This window comes from Saccostrea cucullata, unplaced genomic scaffold (assembly GCF_032062105.1).
Source record: "Saccostrea cucullata isolate Sc308-1 unplaced genomic scaffold, CSIRO_AGI_Scuc_v1 ctg253, whole genome shotgun sequence".
NCBI classification, from domain to species: domain Eukaryota; kingdom Metazoa; phylum Mollusca; class Bivalvia; order Ostreida; family Ostreidae; genus Saccostrea; species Saccostrea cuccullata.
Genome location: NW_026930548.1, coordinates 36,707 through 61,442, shown reverse-complemented (window position 1 = coordinate 61,442; position 24,736 = coordinate 36,707). Strand labels below are relative to the sequence as shown.

Here is a 24,736-nt window from a genome sequence, read left to right as displayed (position 1 = left end):
TTATCCATATAAAGAAACCTTTTGAAATTAAAATATCGGAATCATAGATAGTAAATCGTGGTACTACGACCGTTGAAATAATTCAAGGCTCATGTGTATCAAATAGAATGAAATGGTCTTGAAACTGAACACATTAGTTTCAAAGAACATTAATTTTGTTCAAAATTGTTTTTCAACCATGTCTATTTATAGTCATGGACAAAATGTTGAAATATTTCATGTATTTTTAGAAGATCCTACATTAACGTGTTGCTTTATTCTGACAATGATAACAGCTTTTAGCCCCCTAAGAGAGACTTTTTTCTCCCACGCCAAATGGCATAACCACCATAACTCCACGAAAATATCAATTAATATGATGTAAGTTAAGCTTACTTCTAAAGGATGCAGTCATAATAACGGAAACATAATGATCACGTGGATGTTCCAAGTAGAGTCTGCGCTTTTTTGATGCTCACCAATGCGCTTATTAACGCGGAATTGACACGTGTCAGTGTTGGCGTCTTTTCTACCGGATCAGTTTTATTTTTACGACTAGATTTTATGAGCTAGTAATACATAAGGATCTGTATGTTATAAAACTTGTACTTTACATATAATTCATACAGCCATTTTGGAAAAAGAACAGCTCATTTCTGATAATTCAGTAACGGTGTAGAGAAAAAGCTTTTTCATTTGCCAAACCCACATTGATATAGGATGATTAGTTAAGTGTAATCGTCAATAAAATATTGAAATCATAGGGAAAACAAAATCACAGGATTACATAAATTTAACAAGTGGCGAGCTTTATGATATTTTTACGACTGTTTTATTGCCGGGAAAGGAAACTCTGTCTGTGTGATTGCACAGGGTTCTGAATATTCGAACACTGCCCACAGTTGACTCAGCCAATCACAGATAAGGCTCACTTTTGAAGTTGTTTAGCGCATTCGGGCTAATCCTTGACATTATACTCTGTAGTTATAGGACTGTTTACGAGTTTTCAAAACAATTATTGCTAGCAGCAGATTTATAAATGCTCGTAAAACTGATTATATAGTTTTATACGTAATTTTAGTCAGACTTTAGTACGAAATTTTGAAATAGCAAAAGTGCAGAAAGGTTGGCCAATGTTCTTTTATTTTCACGGTGATGAAGTTTTGAATGTCAGTTGCATTCAAGAAGATTGGCGAACATGGCGAGCGAAATGCCAATATTTCGACAATCATAGTGTTGAAAATACATATACATTTCAATTATGACAAAATTTTCTTTGCCTTCATTTAACATTAAAGGATATTTTATCCGAAATCTATTCAACTGAAAAAAAATCTTGCAAAGATTAAAATATTTGTCCGTGAAATAGCGTACACTCTTTTAGTAGCAGAGAATGTTTGCATAGAAAATATTCCCCAGAAAAGTTTTGTTTATCATATTTCAATAAATTTCAATAATGAGTTTACTCTAAATACAAATTCACAAATTAAATCTGAAGCTATATAGGAATTCTGCACGCTTTGTTCACCCATTCTCCTCTGTAGTATATATTGCTGAGTTTTCAATGTCATCAATTTTATGAAAGTAATTATATTTAACAGAAAAAAGAAAATATAAAGGTGACAGTCATCTCTTTATGTTTCAGGGTAAAAGGGAAGTGGGCGAGAGAAATAATGGGGAGAGAAAAAGGGAGTAGAATGAAGGAGAAGAGATAGGTGGGGAAAATGGGGGAGGAAAGGTATAGACATTACACAAGGGAAAGTAAAGGAAAATGGGAGAAGGAAAAAGAAAGGACTATCTGGTACACACCCCTTCTACCATAAAAAATATAAATCGATAATAGACTACTTTAAGAAGGATATATGACCAGATTATTGCACTAAATTCCACTGAATTATAAACTATTTGTTCCTTATTTTCCCCCACATACTAATCGCCGAGACAAGCTTTGATTGCTCACATAACCGTATAAAATAATATCGTTTCATCATACACTAGATATGTAGGATATTAGGGGTTTAAATATAACTTGGGTCTCCTATCACACCAATAACAGGCTAACATATGGTGAACCTGCATTCTCAATTGCATATTCGGCCAACCACTAGATAAACATTTAAATTGTCAGTCCTTATTCGCAAGGGATTGTGTTAATCAGGGTTAATATACTTAGTATAAATTGAGTCCCCGTTAATTCCAAAAGAAACCTTAACTTAATCTGTCGTAAGATTCTTAAAATTTTACATTTAAATCGGTTCAGCAATAGACAGAGGCAATTTGAGGAACAGGATTTTCCAAAAGATCTTTTCCAACATTTATACAACTCATAAAAAAAGTTATGCCTTCTTCAACACTTTAAACTGTTCCAAGGATAATTTTCATGCAAGAATCAATAAATATTGGATTTCAACCATGTTTCGTACACCGTCAATGATTTGGGCTTATTGTAGGTACCTACTTATACTTAAATAAGTATTTTGATATCATGGCATTACTTTCGTGTTACCCTGTACATTACCGACCAATATTGATGATCATCCAAAACATGTTCCTCTAATAAGGATTTAACATTAATTATTTCTGACGCATGTAATGGTGCATATTAATCTCAAATTATGGATGGGATTGTTAAATTGTTAATAAGTATGCAGTAAAATGTGATTTATAGGTAAGATATTACTACTTTTTTAAAACAAACAAACTTTTAATTTAAAACTTAATCTTAATTTTTGGAAGAAATAAATTTTTAAAGTTATTTACTCGATGTTAAGTTAATTCTGTTTTTTTTAATTTCCAGTTGCATTGACTTGGTTGCATAATTACCGAAGGGTCTTGTTTAATTTGTATCCTTGGAAAGAATGTCGAGCTTGGAAAAAATCGAAGAGTTAGAGCAGTACGAAGAAGATGAAGATGATGAACCAGTCACAGAGAAAAAGAAGGAACCCATGTCCCAAGCTGAGAAGGACAGTGGTCGAGTAACGGACAGGGATAAAGGGGCGGTGTCCAAAAGACCCCCTGTCAAGAATGACCCAAGTCTGATGATCATCAATGAGCACAAGAAAAACAAAATGGTAGTGGCTGCTATTGACTTTGGAACTGCCTACTCAGGTGAGAATATTGTTCTTTAGGAATTAGGAATTCGTCTCCTCCTATGTATCCTTTTATCCTTGAATATTTGGAAACGAGCAATGCATACAGTCAGGTTGCGAAATGGTGTAAGCAATTACAGTTAAAATTTGAACCTGTAAACAGAATTGGGCGCTTCTTCCTAACGTCTAAATGCCTCTGATAGTAATATTGCACACGAATTTCTGGATTTTTTCTTCACAATTTTCTTCAGGTTTTGCGTATTCCTTGAAGAATGACTTTGAAATCAAACCTTTACGGATTATGACGAACCACTGGGTTGTTAAAGGAGCAGGAAGCATGTCCTTAAAGGCTCCCACCTCCATCCTACTGAATCCTGATCAGAAATTCCACGCCTTCGGTTACGACGCAGACCAACGTTATACTGAATTAGCCCAAAAAGGGATAAACAAGGAGTGGTACTACTTTCAAAAGTTTAAAATGAAGCTACAAGGAAATATGGTAAGTTTTGATACAAAATTCAGCAGACGAAATTTCTTGTAACACCCCACTGATACACTTTATTTGTAAATGTGTGCAATATACTTATTTGGAAGGATGTCACCAGAAAAAGGATGCTTGAAGACATTGATGGAAAACAGGTGCCCGCCCAAACAATTTTTGCTTTGTCGATCAACTTTCTGAAGATGGAGATTTTGAAGTCAATGACAAAGCATTCTGGGTATACCATTGAAGATGTTCACTTCATCATCACAATTCCTGCAGTTTGGACGGACGCTGCCAAACAGTTCATGAGAGAAGCGGCTGTAGAGGTATGCTAAAGTGTTTTTCTAGTCTTGGTCAAATATTGATAATACATTCATAGAAATTTCTTTAAAAGTAACATATGTTTAAGTATTGACTTTTTAACTTCTAATCCTTAAAAGTGTGGTATTAGTTAAACTCGCCCGCATAGCGCAGTGGTCATAGCGTTTGCTCTAGAATCGCGGAGTATGGAGTTGATCCTTACGTCGCAGGTTCCATTGCGGGACTTGAATGATCCTATGAAGCGAAGTCTCATGTCGCAGAAGATGCTGACAAGAAAACGGTCCCTTAATGCTCACATGCCTTAAGTGCCGATCAGTTGTATTTATTTGAATTCATCCACCGATAAGTGCATGGTGGCCTTTCAATATAAGTGAAAAAAATCTTGAAGGGACTTATCAAAGTTTGTTTTTTGCTTGTTGCAGGCTGGAATTCCCTGTGAAAATCTCACTTTAGCTTTTGAATCAGAGGTAGCGGCAGTTTATTGTCGAATGCTTCCGAAGAAAAGTCTAGTTGGCTTACGAGGGAGGGATCTCTTGCAGTCATTTAACAAGGGAAGAAAATTCATGGTTCTAGATCTTGGAGGTAAGCTGCAAAAACCACATGAACATTTGATCTTTTTCCATTTTTTCTTTGTACAATCAGTTTTCATTGAATTGTCATGTTTTAGGTGGTACTTGTGATATCTCAGTCATGGAAGTTGTCAATGATGGAAATATTGAACACATCCGGAAGGCGACCGGTGGGGCTTGGGGAGGTGGCAAGGTGAACGAAGAATTTAACGTGTTTCTCAATAAAATTTTTGGCGAGGATGTTGTAAATGAGTGCTGGACAGAGAATCCGTCGGAGTATTTGGAGATGGTTCGATCTTTTGAAATAAAGAAACGAAAGGTTTCAAAGGAAACAACTGATGAAATTCCATTCAAGATTCCGGCGGAACTTCGGATGAAGTTAAAACTAAAAACTGGGTTTGAATTAGAGGAGGTGATTCGCGAGACAAAATACAACGGTAAAGTAATTGTGAAAGGTGACAAAATTCTGATAGACCCCAATATTTTCAGAGAATTCTTCAAGAAAACCATTGACAGTATTGTCAAACATATGAAGGAAATATTCGAGGAAAACTCCGGTCGCCATATTGCTACAATTCTGATGGTTGGAGGATTTACTGAATCACCCCTTGTTCGCGATGCTATTCGGGAAGCGTTCCCCAACATGATGATTATAACTCCAAAAGAACCGAGTATGGCTGTATTAAAAGGTGCTGTTCTCTTTGGACAAAACCCAGAGTGCATTTGCTCAAGAATTTGCAAGTGTACTTATGGAATACGAATTGCAAGACCCTTCATTGATGGAATTCACAGAGAAGAAAATAAGGTGTTGGTTGACGGAAAATATTACTGTAAAAACCTGTTTCAAGTATTTTTCTCGGTTGATCAGAAAACAAAAATTGGAGAAACATTTCGGTATCCCATTCACAATTCATACGAAAGTGAAATTCGCCAGGAGATGCGGAAAAAGCCGAAAATTACCGAAATTTACACCAGTAATGACCCTCACCCTCTGTATGTAACTGATTCCAACTGTAAAAAGCATGGGGAGATAGTCATGGAACCCCCAGGAGGAATGTGGCCCGAGAGGTTTTCTGGATTTGTAGAAATGGAAATAGCAGGAACTGAAATCTTTGGAAGATTTGTTAACAAAGAGAATGGGGAAGTCAACATGATTTATCTAGACTTCCTCTCGTAAAAAGCAACAAAACTGGATTTGGTTTCTTTTCCTAAGCAACTACAATTTGGTTTAGTGTACTGAAAGACGTAAGAGCAACTTTATGTTGAAAAATCAATAGAATTAAATTTGAATTTCAAAATGGCCTTGCTGTTCATCGCCAATATTTGTATTGCACTATAGGACAGTGTCATGCACCTGGTGTTTTCTGATCTGTGAGAATACTAGTATCTATCAGCAAATAAAATGGAGCAAATGATTGAATTGTTTCCTTTTAACTGAAGTTTTATTTATTGTATGTATTTTACTAGAAAAATACGTCAATGACTATTTAACAACAAAGCTTTATGATAAACGTAATGGCTGTAATACAGCACACGGCGGGTGTGACCGGTCGGCAGGGGATGCTCACTCCTCCATGGCAGTTGAACCCACTTCTGATGTTTTTGAGGTCCGTGTTTGCTCCTCTCCTATTTTAATGGACTTTTGAGCTCAAATACTGTTCGTTTTCTTCACATATTTCATGTGTATCGAAGGATCAAAACAACTTCGGAAGTAGCTCTTTTAAGCACAAACTTTTTTTATTTATAACATGGTATTTTGCTATGCGTCATAATGCTATTATAGTAGTTTTGAAAGATATCGGTACGTTATTGGAAGTCAGGGGAAGATGGGAAGATTGTAGACGGATTAGATAGCATGTATTATTTTGATTTTTATATTTGCTTATGATTTGATTACAAGAACCGCAAAGGGTTATTTTCCGATGTTGCAAAAAGTCTCTGTCATCTGTGTAAAATGATTGGTGAAAAGTACCCCTTACAATTCAAAAACTTAGTTAAACTGAAACATATAGTTTCAGGATCAGGTACCTTTTTCCATAAATCTAAACTGAAGGTTTATGTTTATCCTCCCTCGGTTTCCTCGTTAAACATCTTGTTTAAATTCCGTTGATTTTCAAAAAGAAATCTTATGTTTAATTAAAAATTGAAAATGCAAGCAAATTCAGTCTCACTTCTGGCGTAAAATTTCACTGATATACATATATAGTGTATTCCAACTTGAATTAAACAAAATATTGTCATTTAACCCATTAAGAGTTATCAATCTTTTCAGTTAGTCAATTTCTCTTTAAGATAGTTACGTCAATCCAAGGCTCTGGACCCACACTTACTTAATAAATAAGCATAGTTTAACACTTGAGAAGACCTGGCCTAACGGCGAATTTTTGTTTTAGATTTGTTCTCGTTTTCTGAGAAATTTTCTCCCTCGCTTAATTATAGTTTACAATTTATTTTTATCATTTGTTTCCTTCAATAAACAAAGAGTGGTGTGCAAAGATCGATAAATACTGTGTAGAAGGTGATACTAGTACATGTACCTCTGGGTCCTAGTTTACGACCTTGAATTATAGCCCACGGTTGTTTGATATGATTCATGCAGATGCTTCTAAGCCAGTATTATCTTGTATAAAATTATGTTTAAAAACTATTTGTAACAAATCTTCAATTTTACACGAAACTTCATTTTGCGAAGCACATTAAAATTTTTGCTTTGCAACAAGTACAAAAAGAGATATCCTTTCGTTAAATACAAATGGACTATTGAGCTTGAATACCGTTCGTTATCTCCATATATTTCACATTTAATGTATTTTTTTAAAACTTTACTTTCAGCTCATATTGAAAACAAAATTATTGACTATAATTTTCACCTTGTAATTTATTATATTATGCCTCTCTCTCTTTCTCTCGATCGATCTCGATACATGTATAACTTTCATATAAATAACTTCACACATATAACTCCGTTTACTTTTTAAAACCTCGCGTGGTTTTTTTCGCACAAATTGACATCACATTCTTCATGCATTAAAACTGAACGTTTTCGAACTTCAGTACGAGACATAACCCTAATATGTATTAAATATTCATGGCAAGTACATATTTTTTAAAAACGTTATCTAACAGTTTCAAAGCCCATGTTTTAAATGAGACATTATCAATAAATGGTTTTATGTTACATCTGTAATACCATAGGTATTTAAAAATTAAATTAATCGAGCTTTCTTTGATACTATTTAGTTGAAATTTTCAAAATGACTTCTCAAAGAAGAGAAAATAAATTTTTCTAAGTACTTTGCACATTTTCCATTCTTCTCTTGGTTTTTGTCGAAAGATAGTGCTAAAAAATGACAATGTTGCATATAGAAATCATGAAAAATAGAATAATAAAGCACTGTTTATCTTATAAAATAGTAAATTGTTACTATTGAAAAAAATCATTCTTTTACATTTACGGTCTGAAACTTTGAAATTTTGCGGTGGGGCGCATCTTTCTTTATAAAGCTTAGATTTCAGAAAGTAACCCTAAAAGTGCCGGCTTTTTAACATGTAAAGCAGTCAAACAGATGAGAAATACTCATCATCTTGCGCTTCAGAGTCATGTTAATGTATAAAAAATACAGAAGTTACATAAGCTGCACTATTTTTGTGTAGGCAACGCAAAAGACTGCTTTCAAAAGAAAGGACACAAAGACGGCAGCATTTGAAGGGAAATCATGAAACACCATTTGGGAACTGTCAAAATCTATCAGCCAAGAACATATCAAAATTTTACTGATGATTATGTGTGAATTGTGTTTTAAGTTAGTGATATAAAAATAAATTCGTTATAAATCACAATTTTAGAATATATGTTGTAACCTCGTTACCCAATTTCGCATTATAGCAATGTGACGTTGAATTGTGTGAAAAACCATGCGAGTTGAAAAAGTGCACGGAGCCGTATGCATATGCAAGCTCTTCTCCCATTTTTTTTTCAAAAATAAAATTAATAACATTGAACTAAGTGGAATAAACCAATTTATGTTGAAGAACAAAATATACTCAAATGTGCATAAAAATAACAAAACTACTGTATATAACCTAACAACAGAGATATTTAAGTTCCTCGTGTGTTCTATATCTAAGTATGATCACTTATGACTTGGCCGTTTGAGAAGTATTTTTTCTAATCCCATCATCGGAGCTTCAAATGAAACCGATGCCACAAATGCCGTCATACAGGAAAGAACCAAATGACCAAGGAAGAGATAAATCTAAAAAAAAAGAGTAAAATATATTGGTTTCTTTTCTCATAGGAATAGGGAAATAGGGAAAAAATATATTTATCATAGTTGTCTTAAAGCATGTTAAAAATTAGGATTATAATATTCAAGAAACCTTTTTATTATAATTGTACTACCACATTTTGAGATTCTCACCGTATTTATGTCGTCAATGTATATGTTAGTGCGTTGCATCCCTAAGAAAGTCCATATAACCATGGCGTGAGTTAGGTATATACAATAGGAGAGTCGAGCGAGAGGGACGAATGGAGACCAAGAAAGAAGAGTATTAATGAATCCTAAAATAAATGATACATCAACAAGATTGTGAAATATGGTCTTGACAAAGAACATGTATGTGTTTTGTTTACATCTTAAAGCTTTTGACACTTTCAAGAAAAACATACCACCATTTCCGGTAGCACAAGCAAATATGACCCAACACACGCATGCTCCCCAGACGATTTTGTGGGTGGCGTTGTAGAGAGCCGAGACGTCCCGATTAAGGGCATCCTCTGGATAGTTGATGGGGTTACGGAGTCCATATAGGACAAGAATGGCCAGTGTTGCAAAGATAAGCCACAGCAGTAGGTTCAGAAACTGTTGCCAAAAATATGAATATATTACACCCTTATTTCAACAGAAAAGACAATATTTCTTCCCGCTGTTCTTGACACCATTTAGAAACTGTGTTGCTTTAGATGGAAGTTATAATTTCTTTCATTTGCTAAAGAAGTACATCTATCAAATCTGATAAAAATATACTTTACAATACAAACTCTATAAAGAACATGAAGATTCAGAGATATAACATTTTATCAAGGGTATATTGAAATGTTTCTACGAAAAATACTCCATTGTTTTGAAATTACACGTTAGTCTCCAAACCAGTGGAGCAAAATATAATCTTTATTACCTTGTTGATTTTTACTTTACAGTCTGTTTTATACAGAAGAGATCCCACAATAATTCCGACAATGTAAGGTCCTATCCGACAGTGAGGTCTGATGTAATAGTTGTTAAAGTAGTCTCCTCTACCCCTAAATACAATTAAATAGTGAAAACAAAAAAATAAAACTGTGTAAAGGAAGTTTAAAGCATTAAACATAGAGGGACGTTAAACAACAAACGAAAAAAACAAACAATTTATTTTATCAAATAAAAGAAACCTTCTGTTCTTCTATGGGGCGAGAAGAAAGATATTGGTCGTGCTCGATTTTATCAAATAGTAAATTGCACTCACTCTGGTGATCCGCCTCCACCAAAACTAGAGGGAGGGAGATCCAAGACGTTGGAGACGACCCCTGGCGCAATTGCAGAACCCAATAGCCAGACAAAGCAAACGCCAATTCCTAATGGATAATGGCTACAGGAAAGAATGAATAGAATGATATGACATAAATCTTAAAAAAAATATCTTCAGTAGATCTCTATATCATTTTAATTACATGAATTTCATAACGATTTCCAAAGGATGAATTGGACTTACAAATATAATGGAATTAGCATCAGCGGAGTTATTACGAAAAACTGCATATCGTTGGCAAGGTACCAAGAAACTCCAAAGCACTAAAAATTGTAATTATGCACAATGAAGTTTTGAATGGTAAAATATAAATAATACACTGTTTTGATGAAAAACAAAGTACTATTAGTACATGTATCTTTATATCATGATGCTACATTTGAAAATCTCACAATCTGTTTAAACGTGACAATAATGGAATGTACCGGTAAATAAATTCTTTTTAAACTAAATGTGAAAGTAAATGCCCATTGCTTGTGTTTCCCAAAATTCAACATAATTTAATATATTACTTGTATATTATCTTAGATTACCTGTTTTTTATTAAACAGGTTATTGATATAAAGAAGGTTTCTCCACCACGTGTCTTTACAGAAATCTGGCTCGAACCCATTCTTTGGCCACAAAGGTCCGTCTCCAAAATAACGACTTAGACAGGCACTGATCATTATCATTATCATGTACACAGGTGTTAATCTACAAACAATTTAAACTGTTATATTCCACTTATAAAAGCATCATTAATTTTGTTTCATTTATCTTGAGAAACACACCTTTTAATTATTTATTGTCTCTGTATAACTTAGCTTTCAAAAATTAATATAAAACTTTGAAAAACTTGATATACAATTGGACAGCTTGAACTGGTTAAAAAATTGAACAATAGGTTAAGGAGAGGACGTTCTAAGTTTTTAAGAACTTGTGTCCAATCCTTTTGTTATAACATCAAAAACAATAAAATATGTTCAAACCAACAATAAGTTTAATCAGGTAAAACCTATGACCAAACAACAATATTTGCAAGAATTTATTAATAGAAACGTTGTCTTATTCTGATTTATTCTGAAAATTAGAAATAAAGTATAATTTTTCAACTGAATTTTTTCATATTTCTTTCCGTCTCAATTACAAAATAAAACTTTATCATAGGGATATAAAAAGAGAAGTTACCATAAAATTTCTCGATTTTTTTTTTTTTTTGTTCTCTCGTTTTCTTTTCATACTTGTTTTTACTTAATTAATATATATAAATATACATTCATAGTAACAAATGAAACATATCTCTTCACAACTTTTAACAATGGAATATTGAATATGATTAAATATACCTCCAAAATCTATGGAAATAAAACATAAACCAGTTGATTCTTAGCCTTCCATGCCCATTCTTCATAGCCTTCAGTGTTAGGTATGATAAAAGCAGTCCGCTATATGGTCAAATAATTACAAAAAGTTTAATATCATATAACAATAAATTATGACTGAAATTAAATATTGAAAATTAAAAATTTACAACAATAACCTTAAAGCAAAGAAAGAATCCACGGAAACTAAGGCGTTAGAGACAGCTTGAAAGGTCCAGCGTTTGATCTCTTGATATGCAGAACTTGTGTTACCTGAATTAGAATTTAATCAACAAGGTTTTTACTATACAAACGGTGCATGTTAAAAGTAAAATTATAGAATATGATAAACTTTTTTGAAATATGACAAATAATAGTACTTTTAAATTCATATTAGTGATTTTTTTTTTAATATTGATGAAGGTGCTTTTAACCCACATACTTGCGTCATTCATGCTAAATGCATAGGTGTGTCCCAGAACAACCCAGGAGATACTGAGGAATCTTATCCCATTCAAGGCTGTCAGCGTTCCCGCGGACTGATTTACTTGAAGAATCTTCTTCCCATTGGAAAAAGCCGAAAACGAAAGTATCAGTTTCTCTAAAGTTGCTGTAACGATATGAATATGAAAAAAGATAAAAGAAATTTATACCACATATAAAATATAGGGTAAAATTTAAGAATTTATCTTTTGATCCGTGCTAGTACTTTTTGGGTTTTTTTATCGTTTTTTTTATCAGTAAGCTATATTCAAGTTTATCATTATCTACCTTTCTGTTTAGTTATTTTGGTAAAACTTGACAAGGTATATTTTACTCACAGTCCTCTTTTTGTTTAATATTTGCCCTATCCTGCATCAACAAAGGACTTTTCTCGTTATGTAAGGCGGTCTCTGCAGATTGTTCTAATAACGCAGGTTTCGAAGAATTCACTTCGGGCTGACGCAACCAATGCTTGACGATGACATCATATGCAGTGCTTGATAATATTAGGGCGGCAAATATTCCGAGAATTACTCTAAAAATGCACATTGGATTTATTCAAATATCAAAATATAATTCTATGAATAATTACTTTTATATTTCCGATCCAAAATATTGGATCACTTAATGATAAACTATTAATTCTTGATATTAAACAGTTAATGAATTAGTCAGATCATGTCATTTTATTTTATTATTGCTTACTGAACAAATTTTACTCACATAGCAACGATGGCTCTTGTGTCAATTTCTGGTTTCTCGGGGCAATATACACGTTTAACACGTATTGGATTGGCAGTAGGTCGGAACCTCTCAATTGTAGCAAATACTAAAATGTACAGAAATCCCCATTTATAATTCCCTTATATATGTTAAAAAAGATAAATTGATCAATTGGCTGAATACATACGGTCGTTGTAAAGTTTCATTATATCCCTCGGTGAACAAGCTTTAGGTACACATAACCCCATATCTATCTTTAAGTAAAATTTAGAAAATAGTAATCATATATTTCCATGATAAGGAATAATATTTATCATTATCTTCTTTTATATTTGTTAATATGTTCTATTCTTCTCTGACTTACCTCCAAAGGAATATATTGCAGTTTAGCTGGAATTTGGGCAAAACAGAACTGTGTCTCAACGGGTTCGAAGTAAAAGTGCTTCACGGGGGCTTCCAAATTAAAACATTCGTCATAAGACCCAAGCCACTTTGAATGACCATCTAAGATCCCAGGTTCAATTTTGGCGGAAGCATCAATCACTGAAGACATACAAAATTGAATTGAATGGTGATTATATATATATAACTAAGAACAAAGCAGCATCAATGAATACCAAAAAATATACTTACTTTTTAAAGCCCAAAACTCATTTATGGTCAACGCCGTCATTGTCTGATTCCAGCTCTCTCGACATCCTTCAGACACCGTGTAGTTGTCGGCTAAAAGGTTAGGCCCATCTTCTGTGGATGATCTTAAAAAGCCATCGTTAGAATCTACCAACGATTTCAGGAAAGTGACATCATGTACTTGATTGATCACCGACTTCAGCTCTAATAATTTGTATGTGTTGTTTCTCTGTGGTTTTGGGTTTAATTTTCTCAAGTCAAACGATACAAGTTCTTCATAAGATGGGAAAGGAACATCCGCTCCACAAATCGAACAAAAGGCGATAAAAACAACACTTAAACCCACTGCTTTCATATTGAGATGTCGATTGTTATGTATAAGGTTAGTGCACATAGACTGGTTTCAGAGTTTGATGTTCAATATATAACTGGTGAACTGTGTTATCTTACTATCCTACCCGTGTTGTGAAATAAAACTTATGGCTATTTCTGTGTACTATATCATACCTATGTGTTGTGATTAATAGGGCAAAATGATATCATTCACTTAATGGCCAGTTATGAAGATAAGTTTTGAACTTATATAAGCCGTTTCGAAATTTGTATAGATGAGCTATACTGTATCATATGTACTTGTATTTTAGTGGCAATTGTTTTAAAGTATTCAACAAAAATAGACTTACTGTTCTTTAGAAATTCCGATGCTCATTTTATCAAACCATAATTATGAGCCTAAATTACACGAAAGTCTTGAAAAGTTGCAAGTTTCCATCTCTGGAAAACCAATTAAATTAATTTATCACACTTTTAAACACAGTATTAAGTTTTATACGTTTTTTGACAAATAATTTATTGGAATCACTATTCCTTTACAGAGCAAGTATTATTAATGTCTTTACACTATTAAATAAAGATTTTATATTTTTATCGGCAAATTACAATACAGTAAAACATCGCTGACTAAATTATAAATCAATCATAAATTCAATGGGTTTTTTTTAAGTATAAAAAATTATCATCGTTACTCCCCCATGTCGTGTAACTCATTTTTATCGGTCCGGTGTAGGAAATGTCTAGACGTCATCAAACTTGTCCTTATTATTGTGAAATGAATCATACAATGCATTTAAACATTTTTATTATATTCATATTATAGAAATGCTTATGAAGTATTGCAATTAAATATCTTACACTAAAGCTTTTCCTGAATTTGTAATAATGATACTTTATTTAATCGTGATGTTTTTCCTGAAAGGTTAATAGGTCTAATTTTGAGGGAGAAAATAAGCATACATATTTCCCTGGTGTGAAAAATAAAGACCAAGGTGGACAGTTGCTACATTTAAATCAAGATGGCAGCCTTGGCAAAGGCTACATGTACATTTCTTAAATGCAAGTTAAACTAAAAGGTAAAGTTCAAGAGATCAAAAAAGTTGTTTGTCAAAAAAATACTACCTGTGAAATATGAAAACCCAAAAGAATCACCCAAAATCGAATGGCTAAGGTAAAAGTGAACCAAATCCAAAGTCAAGGTCAAAGGGTCGAAAAAATTGATACCCAAGAAAAGGACTCAACAGAAGAAATATGAATGTGAAATATGAAAGCCCTAGCATCAAATGATCAATTGCTATGGCCAAGACTAAAGTTTATTTTTCAAAAAAGTAAAACTTCGTAAAAACCCATGACCAGGCACAAAAATGTAAATTGCTGGTATCAAAAGGAAAGTCTTGTCACAAGAAATATACAAAGGAAAATTGAAAGCATTAACACTAATTGTTCAAAAGTTAGTCAAGGTTAAAATCTTTTTAAGTGAGTCAAACTCTAAGGAAAGCATATACTCAATACACAAGAAAAGGTCTGTCACAATGAATACAGTTGTGAAGATGAAAGCCCTAGCAATGATTGAACAAAATTAAAGTCCAGGTATAAAATTTGATTTTTTTTTTAACAAAAGTTCATCAAACATCAAGTTCAAGGTCAGGGGATCTAATACATCCAGATCCCAAAAAAGTCTTGTCACAAGAAATATAAAATTTTAAATATTAAGACTTTGGATTTAACCAATCAGAAGTTAAAGGCAGGGTTAAAGTTTTTGCTGAAAGACAGAAAGATTAACAGACAAACGTCCAAAAGTTTTGAACAAGTATTCAAAAAGTAGACCAAACTCCAAAGTCAAGGTCAAAAGGCAGAAAAAAAGTTGGCAGCTGAACAAAAGTGAGATACATGTGATATATAGAAGTCCCATTTCAATTTTTTGCCTTGTCCCATAATCAAAGATTCGGGGTATATACACGTAGTTTTTGCCTTGTCCGTTCGTTTTTCTGTCTTTTTATCTGTTGCCTGTTTCTTCTCAAAAACTCTAACCTTGCAAATAAAATTTGAGTGGGTGAGGTTATGGCTTTCATATTTCACAGGTGTATTCCTTGTTAAAGACCTTTCTTCAGATACCACCAAATTTGACGTCTTGGCCTTGGAGTTAGAGCCAATTTTACAAAAAATTACCAAACTTTCACTTTGTCACTTTCACTTTGTCTCTAACTTTTGACGGGGTTCTAGGGCTTTCATACTATCCAAGTCTCTTCATTGTGAAAAGACCTTTAAATGTGTGTAAAGATTCTTTTAATAACTGTTAAAAAATGGCCAGAACTCGCGATTTGGTACAAAACTAAAAACATGAAAATAAATTCAAGCCTTAGACTTAAAAAAAAAGTTAAAAAGTTTTGCGGGAAATGTTTAAACTTATACATGACAAAGGAAAATGGCAGTGGCTAACTTTCTTTCAAGACCAACTTCCTTTCAATTCTAATTTTTTGCGTACAATACTACATTTCCTTGATATCATCATACTGTGGTAAGAAGTGGGGGGGGGGGGGCAACCATTCCATAGACACTTTCAATAGGTAAAATAATATTGGGGAAAGTCATGTGCCTGTAAACTTAAACTAAGTGTGACAAACAATGCACAGAAATTGATGTAGGACATAATTCTCAAAGAAGACAACGCATTAAGACTCGTTTAAAATATATTTATTAACAATAACGATGAAATAAAAACAAATTGTAAAAATAACAATGAATAAAAAAGAAACACATAGTATTTAAAGTGTCTGTTCTGTATAAAAAATACTACAAATTCTTCTGGTTAATGTGCTCGCTGTCTTTTCAGGATAACTTTCTCTAAACCCATCATCGGTGCCTCAAATGATAACGAGGCTACGAAGGCAGTCAACGTTGACAAGACGAGATGGCCGAGAAAAATATTTATCTGTGAATTAAAGAGAAAATCCCATAAAATTCATATCAATTAGACATGTATACCAGTATTTCAATGACATACACATGCTACAAATGCATCAGTTAGACACTGTACAAAGAAATTCATAATCCTTAGCTACATTTGTTTCTGCATTTTTAAAAAGTCTTGTTGTAAAAATGAACCTTGTCAATTTCGATAATAACAGATACATAGAGGTTTCAAAGATGTATTTTGAAATAATACTTACAATGTTAAAGTCGTCTAGATACAGCTGAGTTCGTTGAGATCCGGAGTAGGTGTACATAATGAAAGGATGAGTGAGGTATATACAGTAGGAGAGGCGGGCTAGCGGAACAAACGCCGACCACGACAGCAAAGTGTTGACAAAACCTATCATTCACACATATTATAATTCTAAATGAGGCTTAATTTTGTTTATTGAATATAGTATTTAATATGTTTATTTATTTTGTAATGACCTAATATAGGTTTATATTGGAATATAAAAAAATACGCCTTGAAGATGTATAAGTTAAACTGATTGACAAAACACCCCACCTCCATTTCCGGTAGCACATGCAAATATGACCCAACACACGCATGCTCCCCAGACGATTTTGTGAGTAGCGTTGTATAGAGCCGACACGTCACGACTGAGGGCATCCTCCGGATAGACAAAAGCATCACGGAGTCCATAGAGAACTAAGATAGCAAGTGTTGCAAAGATGAACCACAACAATAGGTTCAAATACTGAAACAAAAGAAGGAACTATAAAAAAAATATATAAATATTGACAGAAAAGTTTGCAAGAAATATTTACCGTATATACTCGCCTATAAGTCGGTCCGCCTATAAGTCGGCTGTATTTAACAGGTCGGAGAGAATACTCGAAATCGGGTATTATCCGTGAAATCGCGTATAATACTCGATATTAGGGTATCGTTGAATCCGCGAAATCGGGTATAGGAGGTGTAATCACCTAATAAAACTTAAACAATGGGATGGCGCATGTTGCCGAGTTAACTTTCATCTAGATACACATGTTTTCTAAAGGTATCACTTGCCAAGTAAGAATTTGGGCGACAAGATTAATGCGCTCGGGACAACAAATACCCGTGGAGCTCATTACATTTCATGATCTGCACACGAAAAGGCGCTCGATTTGCTTTATATTTTTCCTTATGTTGAAAGTATATGCATCTTTCTAATGTTCATTTCCAACACAACAGAATTGTAAAGTATCAGAATTCGGAAATTTATAATAATTCCACATCAACACGACAAACATGAACAATTTGTAAATAAATGAAATTATACGGAAACACATTTCACACACCAGATATGATGCCATGTATAAACAAGGGATTGTCTATCGTATCTAATTATGCGTCATTAATTACCTACACATTCATCTTGTGCATGAAATCAAATTTATTTATGAATGTATAAATAATGTAGTGATAAAAATGTCTCAAATTTCGGCTAAAAGAACCCTTTTTCTCTTTTTTTGAAAATCGTTTCTTTTTTATTTATCATTCAAACATATTTGCAGAATATGTCTTCACCATTTTAGCAGAGACAGTGGTAGTTTCAGGAATACAGCTTATGAGAGAACACAACTGTTGATCGTTTAATTTCGCTAAGTCATCAACATTTTACCATTTCTTGGCGACTTCAAAGGGGGGGGGGGGGCTTTCTTGACCACCTCTGAAACAACCTCGACTGTGTTCTACATGGGTCCAAAGACCTCTCTTTGAATGTCACGGTCGGTTAAACTCGGTCATATATTTTTAATCGTAGGGAAGATTTATTCATCAAATAAAAATCATATACATTGTAGGTAAACAAAAAGCAATCTGTTTTTTTTTCTAACACAATATGAGACTACAAGTAACTAGAATTCATTTTTATTTTTTAAACACATTTTTTCATTATAGATGAGTATTTGGAAAAGTTATTGACATGAGTAATACATACCATAGATAAAATAACTAAAAGAAAACTGTGACATATTGTCTAGAACCAATCAGATAGTGCGTTGTGTTAGCATATTATAATGAGGTATAAGATAGCGATATAAAAAAGATAGAAGGTAAAGAGGTGAAATTTACCCTGTCTATCAAATAGTATAATAAAGAAAGGAAGTGGCTACGATTTTTATGAAATTTTAATGTCCGATGAGGAATCATATTCCCAAAAAGTAAGACAAGAGTTTCCAAGGCAATTGAACACTCCATTATTTCAGTTTGTTCATTAACATGTTCATAAACGTAAAAACTATTAGAAATGTGAAAACTTGACTATGTAATTCATATTTCAATATGATCGTACCTCGATCTATATTGAGAAATTCAAACTGTATTATAAGCTCATGAAAAGATGTACACATTTGACTTTTATTTATAACCCCCCCCCCCAAAAAAAACCCCCAGAAAATCCTGTTCATATGACTTCTCGCTCTCAATTTTCACACAAATGCATACAATAAAGGTAAAATAGCAAATCTTGTATCGATTAAAATGCAACCAAAAAATTTACGGTGTCTTTGAATAAAAATTTCATGCTAAATTGACATAAAAAAGATACTCACCTTCATTTAGCTATTTTCAAACTGTTTTCCTGTGGGTATTTATTTAAATTATTTTATTTTCTTCTTTATAATAACGTTGGTATTCTATTATGGCAGAGATATACAATTATGACTCGCTTATACTGTACTCTCTAACTGTTAGGAATAATTTATATTTTACAAGAAAGGGACGCCATACATTTTTCAGTAAAAATACATAACACGGCGTTAGTCGTTTAATTTCTTTAAAATTTCACGTTTTGTGAATAGTGCACAAATTAGAAAATTAAGTTAATGGAATACTTTATTGGGAAATAAAGACAAATGAAGTGCAGTTATTTGTTTTTAGAAATTATATTGAAAAATAAAAACGCCATCGTGTCTTCTTTGTAACCCCAGCGGTGTTTGTCGTGTGATATTAAAATTATTTGACAACCGTCTGAATTAGGTTAATAAAAATAAATCCACAAGATACTGAAGTACAAGTAACAGTTACTGGCATAATGCGCCGTTGCTTTATTCTTTAGTTTTTATAGAAAGTTGCACGGAATACCCGATTTCGCGGATTCAACGATACCCTAATATCGAGTATTATACGCGATTTCACGGATAATACCCGATTTCGAGTATTCTCTCCGACCTGTTTAAAAAGCTTGCATATCAGATGGACTGACCTCATATAAAACCATACTTTTAATAGCTCGCCTATAAGTCGAACAAAGAGTTTTAGACCAGAGATTAACTCCCAAAAAACCGACTTATAGGCGAGTATATACGGTAGCAGGTTTGCAAAATGGATCATCTCATCCAAATCTCTCTCTCTCTCTCTCATACACTTTCAAAATTCATGAAACGTTCAATTTACAAATGGCATACTTACCTTGTTGATTTTAACTTTACAATCTGTTTTATACAATATTGACCCGACAATTATTCCGACAATATAAGGTCCCATTCGACAGTACGGTCTTATGTAGTAATCAACCATGTAATCTGCTCTCCCCCTGTGTAAAGAGATATAATTAAAGAATCATCTTCGAAAATTGCATAAGCGTTGTAAATGAACAATGTATTGTATTTTAAATGATGTTGACAATTTTAAGAGGGCTGGGGGTTGTGGTCATTTTTTTTTACTTTATTGATCTCCTTTTAGAGAAAGAGTTCCAAATAAAGATATACATAAATGATGAAATTTTAAATCTAAAAAATGTATGAATTTTTTTCTTTGCCAAATGATGGTTTATAGCTAAAGATGTCATATCTAAAAAAAATTGTAATATCTGATGGTTTACTGTTGACCCCTAGCCTCCTTAAGAATATATTTTGCATACAAGTTAAAACAGAGGCCATGCAATAGTTCTTTACTTACTCGGGAGATCCACCTCCGCCTACAGATGATGGCGGGAGATCCAAAACACTGGAGACCACGCCTGGTGTGATTGTAGACCCCAACAACCAAACAAAACAAACACCTATCCCTAGCGGGTAATAGCTGGAATACGCGAATATTACATTGTTTCTTTGAAATATGAATCTTAAATATCAAGTTAGAGTTAAATATCAAGCATAAATTAAAACTAATACAACTTACAAATACAATGGAATTAACATCAGTGGACTCAGGATATAAAACTGCATATCATTGGCTAAATACCAAGACACACCAAAGCACTGCCAATGAAAACAGAGGTTTTAATTGCATATACTTCCTAGGGTCTGTATCACTATATGTACATGTACACATCAGATATTTTAAACCAAGAAGTTTAACCGTACCAGATCAGTGTTAAACAAATTATTGATGTAGAGAAGGTTTTTCCACCATGTATTTTCACAGTAATCCTTTTCGAATCCCTGCTCTGGCCACAAAGGCCCATCACCGAAGTATCGGCTAAGACAGGCACTGATCATTATCATAATCATGTACACAGGGGTCAGCCTAAAAAGATTACAGGTAACAATGTGATTTTCTACTTAATGTTACAAGCATACATTTGAATACATGTACATTTAATTTTTTTTATCTAAATGTTAAAATTAATGCAAACTTTGACGTTATAATTATAAAAGAGAAATGAGGACCCTGAAAATCTCTTGAAATAATTTTAGAATTCGACATTTATGTCAAAAGAAATTGAACTAAAATATTTTTTTCTTAATGACTAGATAACACTTCAGTGCACTACCTCCAGAATCTGTGAAAGTAAAACATGAACCAGTTGATTCTGAGGAGTCCTTTTCCTTTCTTCATTTCTCTGAGAGTTAGGTAAGCTACTAACAAACCACTAAAAAATGATGAAAAAGAAATTAATGATTCTCTTTTATTTTGAAGCATGTACTGAGTATTGCAAAATGTCTCTGAATTATTTTGTAATTTGTGAATTATCAATATGGTTTAAACTTGGTCTAAATGAGACGTTCGGAACATATACCGGTGCAATCAACAGGATGATTCCTTTAAGAAAATAAATGTATAAAAAAAAGACGAATCTTCTCCCCAAAAGCACAGACGGAAAATAAAAATTACCTTAGAGCAAAGAAAGAATCTACAGACACTAAAGCGTTGAGGACAGCCTGAAAGGACCAACGTTTCATGAATTTCGGTGCAGCTGTGTAGTAGTTCCTAAAGTTGGTGATTGTGAACGCAAACGAATGTCCAAGTACAACCCAGGAAATGCTGAGGAAACGAATACCGTTCAACGCAGTTAATGTCCCAGCAGATTTATTGACTTGTAAGATCTTCTTCCCGTTGGAATATAACGAAAAGGACAGAAGAAGTTTTTCTAGGATAGCTAAAATATAAACAAAAGATACAGTTTCTATAGTTGTTGTCACGATTTTGTTACAATAAGTATCTCTACATCTTCATATAAAATATACGAATAATCTATTCAACTTCAATTGTACTGAACTCCCCACCCTACGATATACATGTAAGATGTTCAATGTACAATGGTATTTTACATTAAACTTGAAAAACATCTGGCTTTTTATTTACAATTTTTTATTTAAAACAACAACAGAAAAACGCAATCCATAATAACTTGAATCAAAATATAAAAAAAGATTCGTACATTCATTTTTTGGAGCCGAGTTCTCTTTCTCGTGCAGAAGTGGTGTTTTTTCTTCGTTAGTTGATGCATGCTCCTGTAAAGTTTGGTCTCTTTTGATGGGCCATTGAATGAAAATAATGTCATACAGTGTGCTAACCACTAACAGCGCAGCAAATATTCCTAGAATGACTCTGGAAGTAAATTATATAACGAATGAAGATCCAACCAAAAAAAAAAACTATTACCAGTAAGGAAAGTTTGTTCATTGATAATTGTACTTAATACAGCTTACAACTGAGAAAAGTTTCTTTCAAATAGTTTTTGATGCAATTATGATCAACGCAGTTGCAATACAAACTCTAATACCTAAAGTACTAGTTAGATAGATTTTTATATGATATACTTTGAAGAACATTAACTTACATTGCAACAACGGCCCTTGTATCAATTTCAGGTACTGCTTTACAAAAGGCATTGGTGATGCGGATCGGATTTTTAATGGGAAGAAGTTTTTCTATCATCGAGATTACTGTAAGTAGAAAGATATATTTTTGAAATTTTCATGCAAGATAAAATATGATTTCTTTAAAAAAAAAAAAGCACTTTCAAAACTTACATTCATTAGCGAGATATGTCAGATCTTCAGGTGAACATTGTTTAGGAATACATACAGCAACATACACCTGTAAAATAGTACCGAACATCTAATAATTCAATCAAACATTTGATTATTTTCCAATGTGATCTCGGTTACTTATAAACTTACTATAATCATTAACTCACAATAAGTGAAAAACATTCGAGATCTGCAAGTGAGAGACACATGTTCATGTCTTTTCTATGACATCAAGAAGAAAAACTTACAGTTAAAGGAATATATGCGATTTTTATTGGTATTTGGACGGCACAGAAATGTGTTTCCATGCCACTATTGGAAGGAGGCATGCCTGGCAGAGTCTCGTCTATTTGTAAACATTCGTCATAAGATCCAAGCCATATTGTATTTCCTTCCAATATACCCGAGTCTATTTTGGCTGAAGCGTCCAACACTGGAAGAACAAAACACAAGCTAATTCAGAGAATTCGTGTCCCCCGCTTAGGGAAAAAGTCGGATCCCCCTGACTGAATTTGTAGAATTATTAAATGTATACATGTATACTGAAGCAAATAAAATACGTGTATGTCAATATGCATATAAAGATTTGATTGCTTATTCTTTATTATGTGTATAGAAGATTCTTTTTATATGGAATATTTATCACACTGTAATGATGATTTTATAACCTCATAAATTTTTCATTTCACATGCTGAATACTATCATTTAGTAAAAAAAAAAGAAAAGTATTTAAAAAAAAAAAGGATCGACTGAGTTTCGATCCCGGGACATCTCACATGTGAAGCGAGAGACATACCACCAGACCACGGACTCACTTTACATAAATTGAAGTAAATGCAGAACTAAAGTCACATACATGTATATATTTATGTTCGGTATTCTCAAAATTTTACACAATCCATGGTGTTTGATTTATTTAGCCTTTATTAAACAGTTCTAATAGATGTATTAAGAACATAAAGTCCGCCGAGAACCTGTTTTATACGCAATAACTCTCCTCATGCCCCTGTGCTAAAAATAACGACATGTAATACTATAAATACTAATAAAACAAACGGGGCGGGGCACTTTGAGAGGGGTGAGAGAGGTCCTAAGGAGTTTTGGTATAAAATTACGTTGCATAAGCTCAAAATCTTCTTGAAATATCGCCCGGAAATGATAGTGTTACACACAGACAGAATGTATAAATTTACGATCTTGAACTTTGACCTTTTGACCTCAAAATCAATAGGGGTCTTTGTTAGGCCACAGGGAGTTGTTATGTAAAGTTTCATTGCAATAGCTCAAATGGTTCTAGAGATATCGTGTGGAAACGAAAGTGTTATAACAGACAGAATATGCGAATTTATGACCTTGACCTTTGACCTTTTGACCTCAAAATCAATAGGGGTCTTCTTTAGACCATAGGGAGTTGCTATGCTAAATTTCATTGCAAACGCTCAAAGGGTTCTCGAGATATCGCGTGGAAACGAAAGCGTTACAGACAGACAGAAAGACGGACGGACGGACAGACGGACGGACAAACCCAAATTAATATCCCCCACTTTTCAAGCGGGGGACAAAAATGCATTAACTGAAATGCGGATGAAAATTTTAAGCCTGACAGTTGAATGTGGATAAAAATGACTATAGAAATCAGTATTTCCACATGCCTTTACAGGTTAACTTACTTTTGAGAGCCCAGAATTCGCTGTTTATTAATCCATTTATAGTATGATTCAGCTGGCTACGGCAGGTTTCTGATACAGTGTAATTTTCGGCCGATAGACCCGAGCTTAATCCAAACAAGTCTCTGTCACCAGATTCCGCCATGTTCTTTAGAAATTCGGCATCAAGTGCGCTGTTAACTAGAAATTTTAGCTCAGAAAGAGCTTTTGTAACATTTTTGTTTTTGAGTCCATATGGATATACCTTGAATGTCAACCTATCTTCATAGGAAGGAAAATCGCCGAAAGCCAGGGACTGCACAATTATCGTGGTCAAAACTAAATCAACTGACCGTATCATTTCTCTAATATCAAAAATTTACAAGAAATCTGAAGTACTAG

The 24,736-nt window shown here is 33.4% G+C and overlaps 3 protein-coding genes across 3 annotated transcripts; 1 reads left to right on the top strand and 2 right to left on the bottom strand.

Annotated features, from left to right (window-relative positions):
- The first annotated feature begins 2,790 nt into the window (after positions 1 to 2,790).
- LOC134228996 (heat shock 70 kDa protein 12A-like) lies at positions 2,791 to 5,840 on the top strand. Its single transcript, XM_062710704.1, has 5 exons — positions 2,791 to 3,087; positions 3,320 to 3,567; positions 3,663 to 3,878; positions 4,296 to 4,455; positions 4,541 to 5,840. Exons 1-5 carry the CDS (start codon positions 2,838 to 2,840, stop codon positions 5,617 to 5,619), a joined length of 1,953 nt encoding a protein of 650 aa, XP_062566688.1. The 5' UTR covers positions 2,791 to 2,837; the 3' UTR covers positions 5,620 to 5,840.
- A 2,408-nt stretch (positions 5,841 to 8,248) lies between these two features.
- On the bottom strand, positions 8,249 to 13,570 carry LOC134228994 (nose resistant to fluoxetine protein 6-like). The gene is made up of 15 exons (XM_062710703.1): positions 13,196 to 13,570; positions 12,927 to 13,105; positions 12,750 to 12,816; positions 12,563 to 12,668; positions 12,178 to 12,374; positions 11,799 to 11,966; positions 11,536 to 11,629; positions 11,342 to 11,440; positions 10,547 to 10,709; positions 10,197 to 10,276; positions 9,951 to 10,073; positions 9,624 to 9,747; positions 9,115 to 9,307; positions 8,864 to 9,006; positions 8,249 to 8,698 (listed from the first exon to the last, which is right to left on the bottom strand). The coding sequence occupies exons 1-15, from the start codon at positions 13,545 to 13,547 to the stop codon at positions 8,576 to 8,578; spliced, it is 2,211 nt and encodes a 736-aa protein (XP_062566687.1). The 5' UTR covers positions 13,548 to 13,570; the 3' UTR covers positions 8,249 to 8,575.
- Positions 13,571 to 16,305: 2,735 nt separating this feature from the next.
- Positions 16,306 to 24,736, bottom strand: LOC134228993 (nose resistant to fluoxetine protein 6-like). Its single transcript, XM_062710702.1, has 14 exons — positions 24,359 to 24,736; positions 22,936 to 23,120; positions 22,688 to 22,754; positions 22,495 to 22,600; positions 22,093 to 22,262; positions 21,546 to 21,810; positions 21,205 to 21,303; positions 20,795 to 20,957; positions 20,610 to 20,689; positions 20,388 to 20,510; positions 19,899 to 20,022; positions 17,007 to 17,199; positions 16,696 to 16,838; positions 16,306 to 16,457 (listed from the first exon to the last, which is right to left on the bottom strand). Exons 1-14 carry the CDS (start codon positions 24,693 to 24,695, stop codon positions 16,335 to 16,337), a joined length of 2,178 nt encoding a protein of 725 aa, XP_062566686.1. The 5' UTR covers positions 24,696 to 24,736; the 3' UTR covers positions 16,306 to 16,334.